The 19,285-nt window shown below is 42.3% G+C and overlaps 1 protein-coding gene across 1 annotated transcript in view; it reads left to right on the forward strand.

The window, feature by feature from the left end:
• The first annotated feature begins 7,041 nt into the window (after positions 1-7,041).
• Positions 7,042-19,285, forward strand: part of LOC120924584 — a 56,171-nt gene continuing 43,927 nt past the window's right edge. The window contains exons 1-2 of the mRNA XM_040335570.1: positions 7,042-7,178; positions 17,900-18,211. Of these exons, the coding sequence (XP_040191504.1) occupies positions 7,139-7,178; positions 17,900-18,211 (352 nt within the window). The 5' untranslated portion in view covers positions 7,042-7,138. The remainder of the gene's footprint in view (positions 7,179-17,899; positions 18,212-19,285) is intronic.

Here is a 19,285-nt window from a genome sequence, read left to right on the forward strand (position 1 = left end):
GTAGAATTGCGGCGGCGTAACGTATCGCAGATACGTTACACCGCCGCAAGTTTTCATCGCAAGTGCCTGATTCACAGAGCACTTGCAATGAAAACCTACGCTGGCAGCCTCCGGCGTAAGCCCGCGTAATTTAAATGGGCGTGTGCCATTTAAATTAGGCGCGCTCCCGCGCCGGACCTACTGCGCATGCTCCCTTTGTGCGCAGTGACGTCATTTTTTTCGAACGGCGACGCACGTAGCGTAATTCCGTATTCCCGGACGGCTTACGCAAACGACGTTCATTTTTAAATTTCGACGCGGGAACGACGGCCATACTTTATACAGCAATACGATTGCTGTGTAAAGTTAAGGCAGGTCAAATAACGACTAACTTTGCGACGGGAAACTTGACAACGGACGACGTAACGAACGCGAAAATCCATCGTGGATCCGCCGTAACTGCTAATTTGCATACCCGACGCTGGTTTACGACGCAAACTCCCCCCAGCGGCGGCCGCGGTATTGCATCCTACGATCCGACAGTGTAAAACAATTACACCTGTCGGATCTTATGGATATCTACTTTTACTGTATGCGTAACTGATTCTATGAATCAGTCGCATACAGTGAGGAAAATAAGTATTTGAACACCCTGCTATTTTGCAAGTTCTCCCACTTGGAAATCATGGAGGGGTCTGAAATTGTCATCGTAGGTGCATGTCCACTGTGAGAGACATAATAAAAAAAAAAAATCCAGAAATCACAATTTATGATTTTTTAACTATTTATTTGTATGATACAGCTGCAAATAAGTATTTGAACACCTGTCTATCAGCTAGAATTCTGACCCTCAAAGACCTGTTAGTCTGCCTTTAAAATGTCCACCTCCACTCCATTTATTATCCTAAATTAGATGCACCTGTTTGAGGTCATTAGCTGCATAAAGACACCTGTCCACCCCATACAATCAGTAAGAATCCAACTACTAACATGGCCAAGACCAATAAGCTGTCCAAAGACACTAGAGACAAAATTGTACACCTCCACAAGGCTGGAAAGGGCTACGGGGAAATTGCCAAGCAGCTTGGTGAAAAAAGGTCCACTGATGGAGCAATCATTAGAAAATGGAAGAAGCTAAACATGACTGTCAATCTCCCTCGGACTGTGGCCCCATGCAAAATCTCACCTCGTGGGGTCTCAATGATCCTAAGAAAGGTGAGAAATCAGCCCAGGACTACACGGGAGGAGCTGGTCAATGACCTGAAAAGAGCTGGGACCACCGTTTCCAAGGTTACTGTTGGTAATACACTAAGACGTCATGGTTTGAAATCATGCATGGCACGGAAGGTTCCCCTGCTTAAACCAGCACATGTCAAGGCCCGTCTTAAGTTTGCCAATGACCATTTGGATGATCCAGAGGAGTCATGGGAGAAAGTCATGTGGTCAGATGAGACCAAAATAGAACTTTTTGGTCATAATTCCACTAACCGTGTTTGGAGGAAGAAGAATGATGAGCACCATCCCTACTGTGAAGCATGGGGGTGGTAGCATCATGCTTTGGGGGTGTTTTTCTGCACATGGGACAGGGCGACTGCACTGTATTAAGGAGAGGATGACCGGGGCCATGTATTGCGAGATTTTGGGCAACAACCTCCTTCCCTCAGTTAGAGCTTTGAAGATGGGTCGAGGCTGGGTCTTCCAACATGACAATGACCCAAAGCACACAGCCAGGATAACCGAGGAGTGGCTCTGTAAGAAGCATATCAAGGTTCTGGCGTGGCCTAGCCAGTCTCCAGACCTAAACCCAATAGAGAATCTTTGGAGGGAGCTCAAACTCCGTGTTTCTCAGCGACAGCCCAGAAACCTGACTGATCTAGAGAAGATCTGTGTGGAGGAGTGGGCCAAAATCCCTCCTCCAGTGTGTGCAAACCTGGTGAAAAACTACAAGAAACGTTTGACCTCTGTAATTGCAAACAAAGGCTACTGTACCAAATATTAACATTGATTTTCTCAGGTGTTCAAATACTTATTTGCAGCTGTATCATACAAATAAATAGTTAAAAAAATCATACATTGTGATTTCTGGATTTTTTTTTTTGATTATGTCTCTCACAGTGGACATGCACCTACGATAACAATTTCAGACCCCTCCATGATTTCCAAGTGGGAGAACTTGCAAAATAGCAGGGTGTTCAAATACTTATTTTCCTCACTGTAGATAGAAACAGAGATACGACGGCGTATCTCTTTTGTGAATCTGGCCCACAAAGAATAAGATTGCGCTAAAAATATCACAAATTAGTTAGCGAAAACCCACAAACAGGTATATAAGATTGTTTACTAAATGAACAAAATAATTATTTTTAAATACAAATAATCAAAAAATATATTCGTGTATCAACATATCAAAAAAGACATGTATTTCACATATTAAATCAAAATAAATAAAACAGATTCAGTCCAAACTAAAAAAGTGAAAACTCAGGGTAATTAACCCCACACTTTAAAAAAAACTCCCAAAAAACAATCGTCCATATATATTACTCACTATTTATGATAAAATGCAATAAAAAAATAAACAGTGGATCCCACTCAACCCCATATATTTTTTTCAGATTAGAATTTACTCACATTGGAACAAGGTTCCATTTGACTTATTGTTGATCCAGTTTTATAATAGCGGTACACCCTTCATCCTTAAACTCTTCAAATCTCCTACAGAAACTAACTCAGTCTACAACTTTTATTTACACATGACACAGCCCCGGTTCTATCATATTTCCTACATACAGCTAGCCTCAAGCCTCCCTGGTACCTACTGTATACAACCTTACCTGCCGATACACCCTCCACCTAGTAAAACATTATGACCATTAAAATAATCTCACACAACGTCCAAGGTTTCAACTCACCTAACAAACGGAAAAAGGCCTTCTTCCAATACAAGAAACTAGACGCTAAAATAGTGATGTTACAAGAAACACATTTCTTAAATGACTCTCACCCCACTTTCTTTAATAAGTCCTTTAACCAATCCTTCTACACATCCTTCTCCTCAAAAACCAAAGGTGTCGCCATCTTCTTTCACCACTCTTTCCCTATAGAGATACAACAAGTTTACAAAGACCAAGAGAGCAGATTCATTATTCTTAAAGGCACTCTCTCAGGCAAAGACATTACCATAGCCAACATTTACGCCCCTAACGATTCCCAAACAGCATTCTTTACACACTTTCTTAATAAACTACAACAATTTCATTCCCCACATATCATACTAGGCGGAGACTTTAACTCGGTTCCGCAACCCAACTTAGACAGAAGCAAACAAACCTTAAACTCTAAATCCTTCTCCAAGACAACCTCCTCTCTTCTATTTAACCTCCAGTTGATAGACTCTTGGCGAGCCTTGAACATAGGTGCAAGAGATTACACCTTTTATTCACACCCACACGATTCTTACTCAAGAATTGACCATATTTTCTGCACCCCAATAATTCTGGCTAATTCCCTTGACGCCGATATTCATCCTTGCTCCTGGTCTGATCACAATATTGTCACCCTTAGCACGAAATTTATAGGTCTCTCCCCCACCCCCTATTCTTGGAGATTGAATGAATCCCTTCTAACAGACCCTAACCACCAACAAGGAATTGACACAGAGATTAAAGAATATTTTTCCCTGAATGACACTCCTGAAACTTCTGCAGCCACACTCTGGTCAGCTCATAAAGCAGTAATCAGAGGCCACTTGATTAGACGCGCAGCCCAACGTAACAGAAATAATGTTGAAAAAATCATCTCCCTCACGAAAGACCTCCATAACCTATACAAAGTCCATACACGTTCACATGACCCTGCTGTCTTTAAAACCATCTCTCTTAAACGCAACGAGCTTGACACATTGCTTTCCCTTAAAGCAGAAAAGTCACTCAGATGGTCGAAAGCTAGGTTTCTTCTCTCCAGCAACTCATACTCAGCAATGTTCGCCCGTAAACTTAATCAATCCCTCAAACCGTCACATATCTACAAACTCAAGAATAACAGGAACCAAGTTGTCACACACCCAAAAGAAGTACTTTCGATATTCACAAAATTTTACTCTGACCTTCTCTCTGCCCCAAACCCCTCCCCACCCTCTCTACCATCCACGTGGTTGAACAATCTCCCCTTCCCTAAACTCAATCAAACACAAATAGACAACCTTAACATGCCATGCTCAGACGAAGAACTAGAACAAATTATCAAAACACTTAAGAAAAACTCCGCCCCAGGCCCAGATGGATTCTCATCACTTTATTACAAACAATATTCTCAGATCCTAGTCCCACACTTGAAGAAACTTTTTAATTGCGTCTTAAAAGGCGATCACTTCCCAGACGAGATGCTACTTGCCAACATGTCCTTGATCCCAAAACCCAACAAAGACCATACACTCCCCCAAAATTACAGACCAATCTCTGTCATAAATAATGACCTTAAAATATTCAGCAGACTCCTAGCTAACAGACTTTCCTCTATTATCCCTACTCTCATTTCCCCCTTCCAATCAGGCTTCATCCCCGGAAGACAAATCACAGATAACATCAGACTAGTCACAAATATAGTCCAGGATGCCAAGGTACATTCCAACCCTGTTTTGTTACTCAGCCTTGATATAAACAAAGCCTTCGACAGTGTACATTGGTCATTCTTGGACAGTGTTCTACATAAATATGGCTTCACTGGCGAATTCTTACACGCATTTCATGCACTCTACCATAATCCCTCCACCAGAATACGTCTCCCGGGTTGTAACTCTGAGTTTTTTAAAGTAGGCAAAGGTACTAGACAGGGCTGTCCCCTTTCCCCTTTACTTTTTGCACTAGCAATTGAACCACTTTCCACAGCAATCCTCACCAACCCAGATATTAAAGGTTACTCATCTGGACCCGATACATATAAACTAAGCATGTATGCAGATGACATGCTACTCTTCCTCACACAACCGGTCAATACACTTCCTAACCTTCTACAAACCCTCAACAATTTCGCATCCATATCAGGCCTCACAGTCAACGTCTCAAAATCAATAGGCATGCCCATCAACATCCCCCCACTGGAATTAGATTCCATACGCTCCTCCTTCGAATTTTCTTACACCCCAGACTCTCTCCCATACCTAGGTATTTATCTCACCCCTAATCTTGATGACCTAGCAAGTAAAAACTACATCCCGATGATTCAAAAATTAAGGGCGACACTTAAAATGTGGAAATCTTTTAAGATCTCTTTCCTCGGTAAAATCACAGCGATTAAAATGACACTCCTCCCAAAATTACTTTATCTATTTAGAGCACTCCCCATTAGAATTAATAAATCCCTTATCACCAAATTCCAATCTGATATTAACAAATTTGTTTGGTCGGACTCTCATCCCCGTTCTCCTAGACAAGTCTTGCACAAATCTCAGAGATCTGGCGGCCTCGGCCTCCCAGACCTTTGGTTATACTACCTTTCAGCAAGATGGACCCAAACAGCACAATGGCACATCCCGCATTCCAAGATCCCATGGATAGCTTTCGAGAAATCCTCAATATCCCCATTCACCATCTCAGGTATTCTCTGGGGAAATAAAATCTCAATTCCATCCCTAAACTCCCGTAACCAAATTGTAGCACATTCTTATCACTTATGGAAGCTCCATAACGGAAAATATAACCTCATCTCTAAATCCCCACCGTTTGCTACATTTATAGGAGACCCAAAATTCAAACAAAACTCTCCAATAGACCTTTCATGGTGGAAGACTAAAAACCTCACTACACTTAACAAATTTATTATTGGTACGAATTTCATCCCCTTCTCCACCCTGAAAGCTAAATATCAGATTCCGGACTCGGAATTCGATAATTTCATCCTTATTAAACAATTTTTCGAAACTCACTTCAAAACCACAAACACCCAATCCCCCTCTCATTTTGAAAAACTCTGTCGCGATTCCCCCAGGATGAAAGGTTTCATCTCAGAACTTTATTTCATCATGTCTAACAACACAGAGCCCAATAAATTATCATATATGCTAAAATGGGAACAAGACCTTAACTTTACGTACTCCCCAGTAAACTGGGACAACTGTATAACCAATTTACACAAATGCACCAAATCTATTGCAATCAAGGAAACAGCCCTAAAAGTGTTTATCAGATGGTATTATACCCCGACCAAACTCCACGCCATTTTTCCCTCAATCTCCTCCTCATGCTTTAGAGGATGCGATGATTCGGGTTCTTTCCCCCACATTTTCTGGTCTTGCGATAAGGTCAAGAATGTTTGGTTACAGCTTGAAAGCTTTGCCTCTAAAATTTCAGATAAACCAATCACCCTTACAATACATAACTGTTTACTTTTCTCCCCCATCACGGACCTTTCCACATGCCATATGAGACTCATCCATACAATATGTGTAGCCATACACTGGCTGATTGCATCTCAATGGAAATCTCCAATAATACTCCTAAATTCACTCAAACACAGGATTAACGAGATAAATTTGATGGAAAAAATCTCCCATACGCTACAAAACACCATGCACATTTTCAACAATAAATGGTCCCCCTGGTCTGAATATTCACCTCTCTTTTTTAATACAAACTAATTTCTCTATTATACCACATTCCTTTCAACATGGTTTCCCTCAATATTCTTTCAAGATTCTCCATGGTTTTTTCCCATCTCTAAGAAAAGCCTGTTAACCCCAATTGCTTTGCTGTGTCATATTATATTTCTGTTTCTGATAAGAACTTACCACAACTTTTATAATTATGCTGTATTTTTATATATATCCAACTATGTACCGCTCTCTATCTTTTGCAATAAAAGTTTGTAAACAAAAAAATAAAAATAAACAGTGGATTAACTTAAATACGTTTCAATATAAACTCCTGTTCTGTAACTATATAAATACTGTCAATTTGTAGAAAAATATTGAATATATTGGGATCAAACCAACCCGTGTAGTAAACATCGAACATAAAACTGTGTAGTTTCTGCATGTTGGTTTTGAGCCCAGGAATCCTCAGCTCATGTGTTCCCAGTGTACATAAGGAAGTGATAAACGAGTCATTTGGCAGGAGTCAGTGGAAGAGATCGGTCACATTAATAGAGAAGAGAGGATCACACTATGAAGTCTTGTACAATACTACTCCTTTTACCAGCGTTATGTAAGTGATTTGTTGAGCTTTGAGTTATAATTACTAAACATTCTTTTTTTTATGTATTTTATAGTGAGTCATTATATATATATATATCTCATTGTGGTTATAATTACTAAACATTCTTTTTTTTTTTTTTTTTTTACTGCATGTTATCATAAATAGTGAGTCATTTTATTTTTAATATGCATATCTATCTATCTATCTATCTATCTATCTATCTATCTATCTATCTATCTATCTATCTATCTATCTATCTATCTACTATCTATCTATCTCTCTATCTATCTATCTATCTTAGTGCATGTTATCATAAATAGTGTGTAACTTTTCTTTTTTACTGCATCTTATCATAAGTAGTGCTTAACTTTTTTTTTTTTGTGGTGGGGTTGGAGGTATTCTATCTTATAGAGTAAATATCATAAGTAGTATATATTATAAACTAGCTGTTGATTTGTGATTACTAAATTATCGGTTTAGCCTGAACTGCCATTGTTGTAGATGTGAGAGGCTGTATGGACGGGGTCCAGCTAAAATCTCATATCAAAAGTCCTGTAAAAAGTTTTGTAAAAAGCCTTATGCCCTGTACACACGATCGGATATCTGAAGGAATCTAATCCGATGGTGTTTTTCATCAGATATCCGATGAAGCTGACTTTCATCAGTCTTGCTTACACACCATCGGTCAAAAATCTGACCGTGTCCAACGCGGTGACGTAAAACACTACGACATGCTGAGAAAGTTCAATGCTTCCGAGCATGCGTCGACTTGATTCTGAGCATGCGTGGATTTTTCTCCGATGGAGTTCCACACAGACGATCGTTTTTTTCTATCAGTTTTTTATCCATAGGAAAATTTAAAAACATGTTCTATTTTTTTTCACCGATGGAAAACAAACCGATGGGGCCCACACACGATCGCTTTGTCTGATGAAAACGGTTGATTGTGTGTACAGGGCTTTAGAAATAGTTCTTAAACTGCTTGTTTTGTTTTCATTCCTTGAAACACTGCACGCTTCGAAGATTGAAAGAATTTCTTCCTTCCGCCTAAACACGCCTGTCATATTTTCAACTGCGTGTGCCGATCTCACCCCAGACCTGGTCACGGATTACATTAGTATAACACCAGCAAGAACAATGTATGTTTTAGTGAAGATTTCGTAAAGCTTTGTTGGAGCTCTGAAAGCACAACTTAGCTCCAGTTTTGGAATGTTAAACACCGATTGCTAGTGAGAGTTCTGGCTGTCTCTCTATACAAGGTTCTAGCTGGCTTCAGCTGGATTTCAGCATGCGTCACCTGGTGACGAAACGTACCGAGGCTGACAAGACTAGAGTTTATGCTCCTGGTGCAAGTCCTTTATTTTTATATTTTTGTTTTTATTTTATTCATATTTTATATCTTATTTTATTATACTTTATCATACTCTAAAATACTCAGTTAGAATGGGTTTACCATACTAAGGGTCTACCTTAGTTTTCACCCTTAAATTAAATCACAATTAAAATTACTTCACCGTTAAGGGAAAGGGGAGAGAGAGAAGGAAAGAAGGAAGGGAAAAGAGAGGAAGGGGAAGAAAGAGAGGGGGATAGAAAGATGGGAAAGAAAACATATTTTTTTTCTTTTTTAATAGATTAAGGAATAAATATATATTAAAGGACTTTTTAAATATCTTTGTGGTATGTCTATTGTAGGAATGTTATATGTTCTATGTAGTTGGTGATGTTTTGTAATGTTATTTATATCAATGAAAATCAAAAAAAGATTTAAATACAGAATGGGCTTTTGACAAAGAATTATTCTAGAATTGTTAAAAAAAGTTAAACTGTAAAATAGTCCAACTTCATCTATGCTTAACAATTACTATTACGTTAAGAGACGGTTTACACTACCGGGACCTGGGGGGGCCCCAAGTCACGCGACATGACAAATTACATGGACTGAGAGCCGTCTTAAAGCGGAGCTCCACCCTAAAGTGGAACTCCCGCTGATCGGAACCCCCCCCCTCCGGTGTCACATTTGACTTCTTTCAGGGGGGTGCAGATACCAGTCTAAAGACAGGTATTTGCACCCACTTCCGGCCACACAGTCTGTGGGTAGACTGCGGGCAGAACGTCACTTCCCGTCCCTCCCGTTGTGTTCTGGGGAACACTCAGCTCCCAGAACACAGCGGGAGCCAGTCAGCACGGCGCAGACCGACTCGCGCATGTGCCGTAGGGAACCGGGCAGTGAAGCCGGAGCGCTTCACTTCCTGGTTCCCTCACAGAGGATGGGGGGGGGGGGCAGCAGAGTGATGAGCGATCGCTCGTCCTCTGCTGCGGATGGCGCTGGACTCCAGGACAGGTAAGTGTGCCGATATTAAAAGTCAGCAGCTGCAGTATTTGTAGCTGCTGGCTTTTAATATTTTTTTTTTCAGCGGACATCCGCTTTTAATGTACACTACTGAAGTCGCTCCGACTTCAGAAAAGGTTCCTGTACTACTTCAAGGCGACTTCTAGGCAACTTGTACCCATAGATTTCAATGGAAGTCACCTCCAAAGTCGGATCCCTGTCTTAACAGAAGCAACTTTACAGGAAGAGAAACAATTTTTATCAGGCAAACCCCTCCCTCCCACAGAGCTGATTACTGTTTGATTGGCCACTGGCAAAGTCGCCTGTCCTGGAGGCGACTTGAGGTCGCCCTGTAAGTCGCCCCAAGTCGCGCTAAAGTCGCCTCGCAAAGTCGCGCCCAGAGTCGTGTTGCCCCTGTGTGAACCGGCTCTGAGAATGCAAATTATTATTATCAGATTAACCGCACACATTTTTCATGACATCGACGTGATTCCTCTCAAGCCGGCCTTGCCTACACACGATCGTGAAAAAAAAATGCTCGAGCAAAGCGTGGTGACGTACAACACGTATGACGGCACTATAAAGCGGAAGTTCCATTCGAATGACGGCACCCTTTGGGCTGATTATGCAAATTTCCCTTTTCATAACTTGCTTCTGAGCATGTGCGTTTTTTTCCCCGTCGTTAAAGCATACACACGACCATTTTTTACGATGAGAAAAACGACGACGTGAAAAACGACAAAAAAAATAGAGCAGGTTCTAAATTTTTAATGCCCATTTTTCTCGTCAAGAAAAATGCTGTGGAGCCTACACACGACCATTTTTCACGACCAATTTAAAAAAATGGCATTTTTCTCCTCATGAAAAACCGTTGTGTGTATGCGACATAAGTGTTATTTGACACATTCTGCACCATAACCTCACATTTGTACAAATTATCCAGAAAACAATAAAAATTATGAAAAAAAAAGACTGGAGTTTAACCACTTTGTGCAAATCGCCGTACCCTATCTGCCATAACCCTGGTAATTTCGGGAACGCGTGCATTTCTCTTTAGGATAAAAGTGGTCTCTGCGGCGCATTCGCCGCAAAGTCACTTTTATCGGTGGCGGGAGAGGTAGCCCACCCCCCTCCCACTGTGCCCCGGTTGTCTCCGCCGGTAGCAGCAGAGACGACCGCGTTCTCTCCCGTGGATGCCTGGCTGCCGACTGAGGAGAAGATAGCCCCCGCTTGTCACCATAGAATGGCATGGGAGGGCAGAAGCGACGTCATAGCTCTTAAAGGAGAAAAAATAAATGTATTTATTTTTTATTGCATTTTAGTGTAAATACGAGATCTGAGGCCTTCTTAACCCCCAGATCTCATATTAAAGAGGTCCTGTCATGCTTTTTTGTATTACAAGGGATGTTTACATTCCGTGTAACAGGAATAAAACTGACACAAATTTTTAAAAAAAATTTAATTGTGTCAAAATAAAAAATTAAAAGTAAAATAAATAAGAAAAAAAATATTTTGTTTTTTAAAGGGCCCCCGTCCCGACAAGCTTTCACCAAAAGAAAGCTCTCTTTGTGGAAAAATAGGACATCGATATTATTTGGGTACAGCGCCTCACGACCGCGCAATTGTCAGTTGAAGTGCCGTATAGCAAAAAATGGCCTGGAAGGGGGAAGCTGAAGTGGTTAATTAATCTGGCATTCACCATTCACTGCAGGTCCCATATTCCTGATGCATGTATTTGCAATGACAGCGATTGATTCACCACCAGTGAACCAGAATTCTAGTCCTGCAATGACTTTTATAATTCACATTTTGCAACTTCCTCCTTTCCTAACACCGGCAGCTAGCTCTCTTCTCTCTCTCCTCTTCTCTCTCTTCTCCTCCTCTCTCTTCTTCTTCTCTCTCTTCTATTCTCACTCTCTTCTCTCCTCTCTCTCTCTTCTATTCTCACTCTCTTCTCTCCTCTCTCTCTTCTCTATCTTCTCCTCCTCTCTCTTCTATTCTCACTCTCTTCTCTCCTCTCTCTGCTCTCTCTCTCTGCTCTCTCCTCTCTCTCCTCTCTCTCTCTCTCTCCTCCTCTCTCTTCTATTCTCACTCTCTTCTCTCCTCTCTCTTCTCTCTCTTCTCTCTCTTCTATTCTCACTCTCGTCTCTCCTCTCTCTCTTCTCCTCCTCTCTCTTCTATTCTAACTCTCTTCTCTCCTCTCTCTCCTCTCTCTGCTCTCTCTCCTCTCTCTGCTCTCTCCTCTCTCTCTCCTCCTCTCTCTTCTATTCTCACTCTCTTCTCTCTCTCTCTCTCAACAAAATGACAAAAACTGCAACAGAAAAGGGCAAAAGTAAGCTTCCTTCTGGTTACAAAAAGATATTCCTTAGGTCCAGTTGAGGAGACAAGTTATAAAAATATATTCCTTTACAGCCGGTTCACACTACATGCGGTCCTGCGCATTTTTTTTCTGTGTCAAAAAAGTAGGTTATATGGTTTCCAATGGCATAGTTCACTCCAGTGCGATCAGTTCCAGAAAAAAAAGTAAAACATGCTGCATTTTTCCTGCACTAGACTGTACTGGAATGCAGTGAGACACATAAAAAAATGCACCGGAACGCATCAAAAACACACTAGACCCAGTACAGTAGAAAAAAAGTAAAAAACACACCGGAATGCACTACAATGCATCAAAAATGCATCAAAAACACACCAGACCCCAATACAGCGTTCAAAAAGTACATGCAAAAACACATCTAGAAGGGATCCGGAGTGTGTTTCTGTGGTGTGAACCAACCAGCCTTTAGGTCCAGTAGAGGAGACAAGTTATAAAAATATATTCCTTTTGGTTCCAGTAGAAAAGACTAACTATAAGAAAGTCGATCTTCGTTGGCTTGAAACCACCATTAGTATACAACTCAACAGACCAGCAGAGACTAAAGAACTACAAGTCTCTCCACAAGGGCTGGCCTTTGTACTCCTGGGGCGAAATCCGGATAGCTGGAAAGTGAAGAAAAATAGCCCGGCTAGTTTATCCGATGGGGGCTTGAGACGAAATCCTGATCCAGGGATTCTCTCCGTTTTGCAGAGAAGAAACACAGAAATGGACACGGTTACCAGGAAGGGCTGAGCTGTTGACTTTTGCTAGTCTAATATTTCTACATTCCTTTCCCCACCCCCCCTTGGAATGCCCTCTGGCCTCTTTCAAAGAGGAAGAGAGAGAGAGAAAAACAGCTTGCCTTTCTATCAGGAGCTACTGTACATAATTTAGATCAGCCTTTCTTAACCTGGATTCCATGGGACCCTAGGGATCTTCCACATGTGGCTAAGGGTTCCTTGAGCAATGAGAAATTTCGGACTATTAGATAAGTAACCCCTGACCCCAATAATCCCTGTAAGGGAGCATTTGTTCAACCGACTACCAAAGTAATGGGACAAGGGTGCCCACGTGTCCCGGATTGCCCGGGACTGTCCCGCAATTGACATGTCTGTCCCAGGTCCCGGGCACCTTTATTCTGGGACAATACAATGTCCCGGAATGAAATAGAGGACATAGCCACCCCCTACTAACTAATAACTAAATTTCCGGAACTAGTTGCTAGGACCAGCACTGCCTGGCATATTGCAACCAGTGACAATTTACTCTCAGACAGTGAGACCAGGAGCAAGGCCTGCGCCTAGTGCAGCACTGCTGTCCCCACCCACCTCGGCACCTCCTCCAGCGGAAAGCAGCAGGGACTGGTGTGATCTTCACTCTCCAGATAGTGACGCCACTCCTTTCCTTCTACGCATGTGGCTCATACAGAGGGAGTGACAGCGGCACTGCATCTGGTGGCACATCAACCCCGAGACTACGTTTCTTCCCCCCCCCCCTTACCTTTTTTTGGGGAAGGTGAGAGAGGGGTTGTGTCCCTGAATGGCAGTTTGGAAATGTGGTCACCCTAAATGGGACCCTTATTTTCAATTGCCACCAAAGAGGTTCTTCTCTACTGACTAACAATCTAAAAAAGCCTGCCTCTATAGACCATCCATGTGAGAGAGGATTTAATTGGCCACCAATATAAGGGGCATACGAACCATGAGCTGTAAATACAATAATTACTAGGTTCCTTACTGACTGGAATGGTACCAGCTGATTGGAGAAAAGCCAATGTAGCACCAACATTTAAAAAGGGCCCAAAATACATCCCTGGGAATTACAGACCCGTTAGCCTAACATCAATAGTATGTTAGCTCTTGGAGGGGATGATAAGGGGCTATATACTCCTTTTGGTATGCGGGTGGCTGGCATTCTGCACCTGTGGGGGAGGGGGGCGCTGGACCACAAACATTCCTCAATGTGCTATATGTTTTCTTCTGCACCATTGGCATGGTTATATCTTCTTAGTCCTCTCCATAAAATTATCAGAAATGTGTGCTTAAAGTAGAACTATAGGCAACACTTTTTATTTTATTTTGGATAGAGTAAGGGAGGGTTATAGCCCCTGACAGTTAATTTTTTACCATACCTGTCCCATTTCAGGGTGGGTCTTAAACAGCAAGGGCTTGACAGCAAGGGGTGGGTCATATTTAAATTAGGGGTGCACAAGTTTAGTAAGGCCTAGGGCAGCGCAAAACCTAAATACACTACTGCTGGGACCAATCCTATTTAATTTATTCATAAACGACCTGGAGGATGAGGTAAACAGTTCAATCTCTGTATTTGCGAATGATACTGAGCTAAGCAGGGCAATAACTTCTCCACAGGATGTGGATCTGAACAAATTAATGGGGTGGGGCAACAATATGGCAAATGAGGTTTATTGTAGAACATTTTTAAATAATGCATTTGGGTGGCAAAAATATGAATGCAATCTACTCAATGGGGGGAGAACCTCTGGGGGAATTTAGGATGGAAAAGGACCATGGGGGTCCTAGTAGATGATAGGCTCAGCAAGCTGCTGCTAGCAAAGCAAACAGAATATTGGCATTAAAAAGGGGATTAACTCCAGAGATAAAACGATAATTCTCCCGCTCTACAAGACTCTGGTCCGGCCGAACCTGGAGTATGCTGTCCAGTTCTGGGCACCAGTCCTCAGGAAGGATGTACTGGAAATGGAGAGAGTACAAAGAAGGGCAACAAAACTAATAAAGGGTCTGGAGGATATTCGTTATGAGGAAAGGTCTTCTTTGGAGAAGAGATGCTTGAAAGGGGATATGATTTCAATTTACAAATACCGTACCGTTGACCCCACAATAGGGATACAACTTTTTCCCAGAAGGGAGTTTAATAACACGTGGTCGCTCATTAAAATTAGAAGAAAAGAGGTTTAACCTTAAACTATGTAGAGGTTTTTTTTACTGTAAGAGCGGCAAGGATGTGGAATTCCCTTCCACAGACGGTGGTATCAGCGGGGGGGGGCATTGATGGTTTCAAGAAACGTTTGTATAGTGTGGCCCCCAATCATCGCCCCTGGCGGCTCTCGTTGCTCCTCCCCACACTAGTTAACCCCCTGGGAGAGGGGATCTCCCAGGGGGTTACCTTTCGGGTGCGCTCCCGAGTCCAGCATTTGCATCTATATTAGCATCTATAGACACGGAACGCCGGCCTCGGCCCTGCCCCCCGGCGCCAATGGCTGTGCTACTATCAATCTATCCAATCTATCTGCTAAGGGAACGAAGGTCTCAGGTGAGTAAAACTGAGGGGGCTGGGGGGCCGGTCAGTGTCAGAAGTTTTTCACCTTAATGGATAGGATTCATTAAGTTGAAAAAACAACCCCTTTAACTTCATGTTCATTGTTTTGATGATCTATCTATTCATCTTGTTTTCTGTTGTTCTCTTCTCTTTTTTTCCTAAGACATTGAGAGTACCTGAGCGTAGGAACTGTTTTCTGCCACTATTCCTTGTGCATCAGTGCCAGTTCTTCCTAATCTGGGACATTTCTTATGGTGTCCATTCCCATGGCTTCTTTCAGAGAGGCTTGTGACAGACCCAACCAGGACAGGGGCTTTTGGAGGGGACTGCAGGGTAGCCTCTTGCCTACTGACCTTGGGCCCTGGCTTTTGAGGGGGCTCTATTCTATGGTAGGTATGTTCCTGGGGGACATTTGGAGTGGTTTTGCTTCAGAGTCGGGTCCACGACTCCCCAAAAACATACACTCTGGGAACCAAGGACCTAGATACAAATTTGGGGCCTCTTTGTCCAAACCACCATTGGCTGCTTCGATCCCCCCCCCCAGACTCAGAGGCTCTAAGCAGAAAATTATAATCAGTTTATGCTGAGGTCTCCTGCTGCTATGTGTAATCTGTTTATTAAGGTATCGTTCTCTCAATTTATAATTTCCTATTGTGTGGATCTCCATTGTTAATGGAGTCACCTATTGTTTCTGTCTGCTAGTATTGTGTCCACTTTACCTAGTTACCGAACTATTGTTGTAGCTGTTCATTAGCCGTAGTGATGATATTACTGTTTAAAGTTTGCATTGTTTATGGTAATGTGATCAAGCTCCTATCTGATTTTGTGTGGTATATATTCTGGGTGAGTTCACAATAAAGAGTTCCAGTTTGCACCTAAGCACGTGTCATCTTGTTCTTGGGTGCAATTTTTAGCTATAATACCTGGTTCCTGGTTCCAGAGTGGAGGAAGCTGTACCTTGGCGGAGGCACCCAGGCTGGGTGCGAGGTGGTCCGTCACAAGACTGTTCTAAGAAGTAGTGACAAAGTGAGGAGTGTCCTCTTGTTACTGTACAGTGTGAATGGAGTATCCCACAGCTTCCTGTATCCCATCCAAGTTTACTCAGCAATAAAACGGCCAACCCTTAGACTGTTCATTGAGCCAAAAAGAGTGACTGTTCCTGTGTGCCTGGCTGCCGCTGCACTAACCTAGGAAAAGAACCTATGGCCCTTACTGGGGTGAGCGCTACAAACTTCATGGTTCAGAGATCAGTCGGGTATTATAACAAAGATGGGGACACTGTAGTCATAAAGGGATGGACATGGTCAGCAACAATACTCAGGTAGTGTTTAAACGATGCTCATTTGATACTGAGGGGCCCAAAGTGTGCCAATAAAATATCCCCCCCCACCATTACACCACCACCACCACCAGCCTGAACTGGTGATACAAAGCAGGATTGATCAGTGCTTTTATGTTGATTACACCAAATTCTGACCCCACCATCTGAATGTTGAAGCTTAAATCGATACTCATCAGACCAGACGTTTTTCCAATCTTCTATTGTCCAATTTTGGTGAGCCTGTGCAAATTGTTGTCTCAGTTTTCTGTTCTTTGCTGACAGGAGTGGCACCCAGTGTGGCCATCTGCTGCTGTAGTCCATCTGGTTCAAGGTTTGATGAGTTGTGGGTTCAGAGGTGGTATTCTGCATACCTTGGTTATAATGGTTATTTGAGTTACTGTTGCCTTCTGGAACCAGTCTGCCCATTCTCCTCTGACCTCTAACATCAACAAGGCATTTTCCTCCACACAACTGCCGCTCACTGGATATTTTCTCTTTTTCGGAGCATTCTCTGTAAACCCGAGAGATGGCTGTGCATGAAAATCCCAGTAGATCAGCAGTGTATAAAATACTCAGACCAGCCCATCTGGCACCAACAACCGTGCCATGTTTAAAGTCACTTAACTGCTTCAATACTGAGCACTTTCACCCCTTTCTTCCCAGGCCAATTTTCAAGTTCTCTATTTTTCCCGCCAGGATTCCCGGCAGTTTTCCCAGCGAGGGAGCATACACACGCCCGGTTTTCACTGCAAAAATCTCTCCCAGCAGTTTTTTTGCCGGGAAAACCGGTCGTGTGTACGAGGCTTAGGGGTGAGTTCCTTTCATATATAATGGTGGTGGAATGAATTGTGAAATTTTTTTAGGTTTTTGGGACTTATGCCGCATACACTCGACCGTTATTCATGTCATTGAAAAAAACTATGTTTTTCTCGCCGTGATTCCTCTCAAGTCTGCCTTGCATACACACGATCGTGAAAAAAAATGCTCGAGCGAAGCGCGGTGACGTACAAAACGTACGACGGCACTATAAAGGGGAAGTTCCATTCGAATGGAATTTCCCCGTCTCATAACTTGCTTCTTTTACGTTTTTTTCCCCCTCGTTAAAGCGTACACACGACCGTTATGAAAAACGACGAGAAAAAATAGAGCAGCTTCTAAATTTTCAAGAAAAATGCTCTGGAGCCTACACACGACCGTTTTTCACGACCAATTTAAAAAATTGCATTTTCTCGTCATGAAAAACGGTCGTGTGTACGCGGCATTAGACTACGCTTTATTTGGTGGATTTACGAATTGCATATTTCACAAGGAATTTATTATATAGTAATTTCTTTAGTCTTTTTTGTTTTTTCAATTTGAAACATTTATTGAAGTTTTTTGTTTTAAATATACTATTGATTCTATACTGTTTTTCCTTTCGCCCCCAGGTTTCATGTCTTTGGAAATGAAAACTATAAGCAGTCAGTTTGGTTCAGATCTTCACTTGCCAGTGCCGGAGTTATGTCATTCTAGCCTAGATTTATTTTTTGATGTCTACGCTGAAGGTAAACACATTGGGTTCCACCATGGGTTTCTCGAGGGAATAAATGGCTACCATGGTCGTCTTTACCAAGAGAACTGCACCATTATTCTGAAGAACCTGTCCGAGACTGATGGGTTGAGCTATAAAATTAGGATTTTGCGTGTTGAAAATCATGTTTCAGTTATTCATGACTTGGATTTCAACATTAGTATAATTGGTAAGTCTGTTAAAATATATCAGTAAACATAGTTGATTATATATTTATCATAATTTACACTTTCTGACAAATCTATGGAGGTTTTCAATTCCCAGATGTATTCTGCCACTGTCATTGTAAAGAGAACTCTTCATTCACATAAGTCTTTGCTTAAGAAGAGCTTACACTCTAATGAGGGGGCTTTATTTATTGGCTGAAGACCTTGTCCAGAGGGGCTGAAAGCTTCATTCTTGTGAATGCTTGAATCTTAATTCGGACAGTCCTTTGAGATTTTCTTGGGTGTACTTCAGTCCTCTGCCATACAAGTTCCAAATCAATCCCCTCATCAGAACGTTAGAGAGCGGACTGTTGTGTGGGGTGTCTTTGGGCATTCCTGGTGAGCCTCCTCCGAGGGTCGTAGCCTATGCTGTTGATGTGAGGTGGAGGAGGCGATCTCGGGGCTGAAGAAGTATGCTGAGGCATCTGGCTCAAAGATCAGTTAGGATAACAGTGATGTTTTCTGGATGGGAGATGAAGGTGAAGGCTTTGAGCTTCCGGACAACTTTCCAGAGCCCTGACAGGAAACAAATGTCCATGCCAAGGTTGCCAACTGGAAGTATTGGAAACTCCTACAGGTAAAGGATTGATCTGATTAAAACTTACCTGATTACCGAGACCCTGTTATGAGAGAGGGTCTGCAAATGATTAATCTGGAGAGAATGTCTTTTAAGTTAAGGGGGCTTGGCCTGGCGCCCGCTCCATGGCAGCCTCTATGGAAGGGCAACTTAAAGGATTGCTCTGTGAAGAACCATAGTTGTCCAAGAGTGGAGTGTGGTGGGGTGGAGGAAATGATGGACCATTTCTTGCTTCAGTGCCCCTTCAATATAGAAGTCTATAAACAGGTGGGTGAGTCTCTGGGTATCTCTTTCCCACGTGTGTTATGCAGAGTGGTTAGATGGGACTTTTCAGACTAGTCGATATTTTGATTTCGAGGCACCTTTTCTAGTCAGTGTAGTAGTCGGTCACTTCATATGGCATGCACAGTTTCAGGTTTCCTCTTGGAAAAAAGTCCTTCCTCTTAAAGTAGTGGTGCAC

Source organism: Rana temporaria, chromosome 1 (assembly GCF_905171775.1).
Source record: "Rana temporaria chromosome 1, aRanTem1.1, whole genome shotgun sequence".
NCBI lineage: Eukaryota > Metazoa > Chordata > Amphibia > Anura > Ranidae > Rana > Rana temporaria.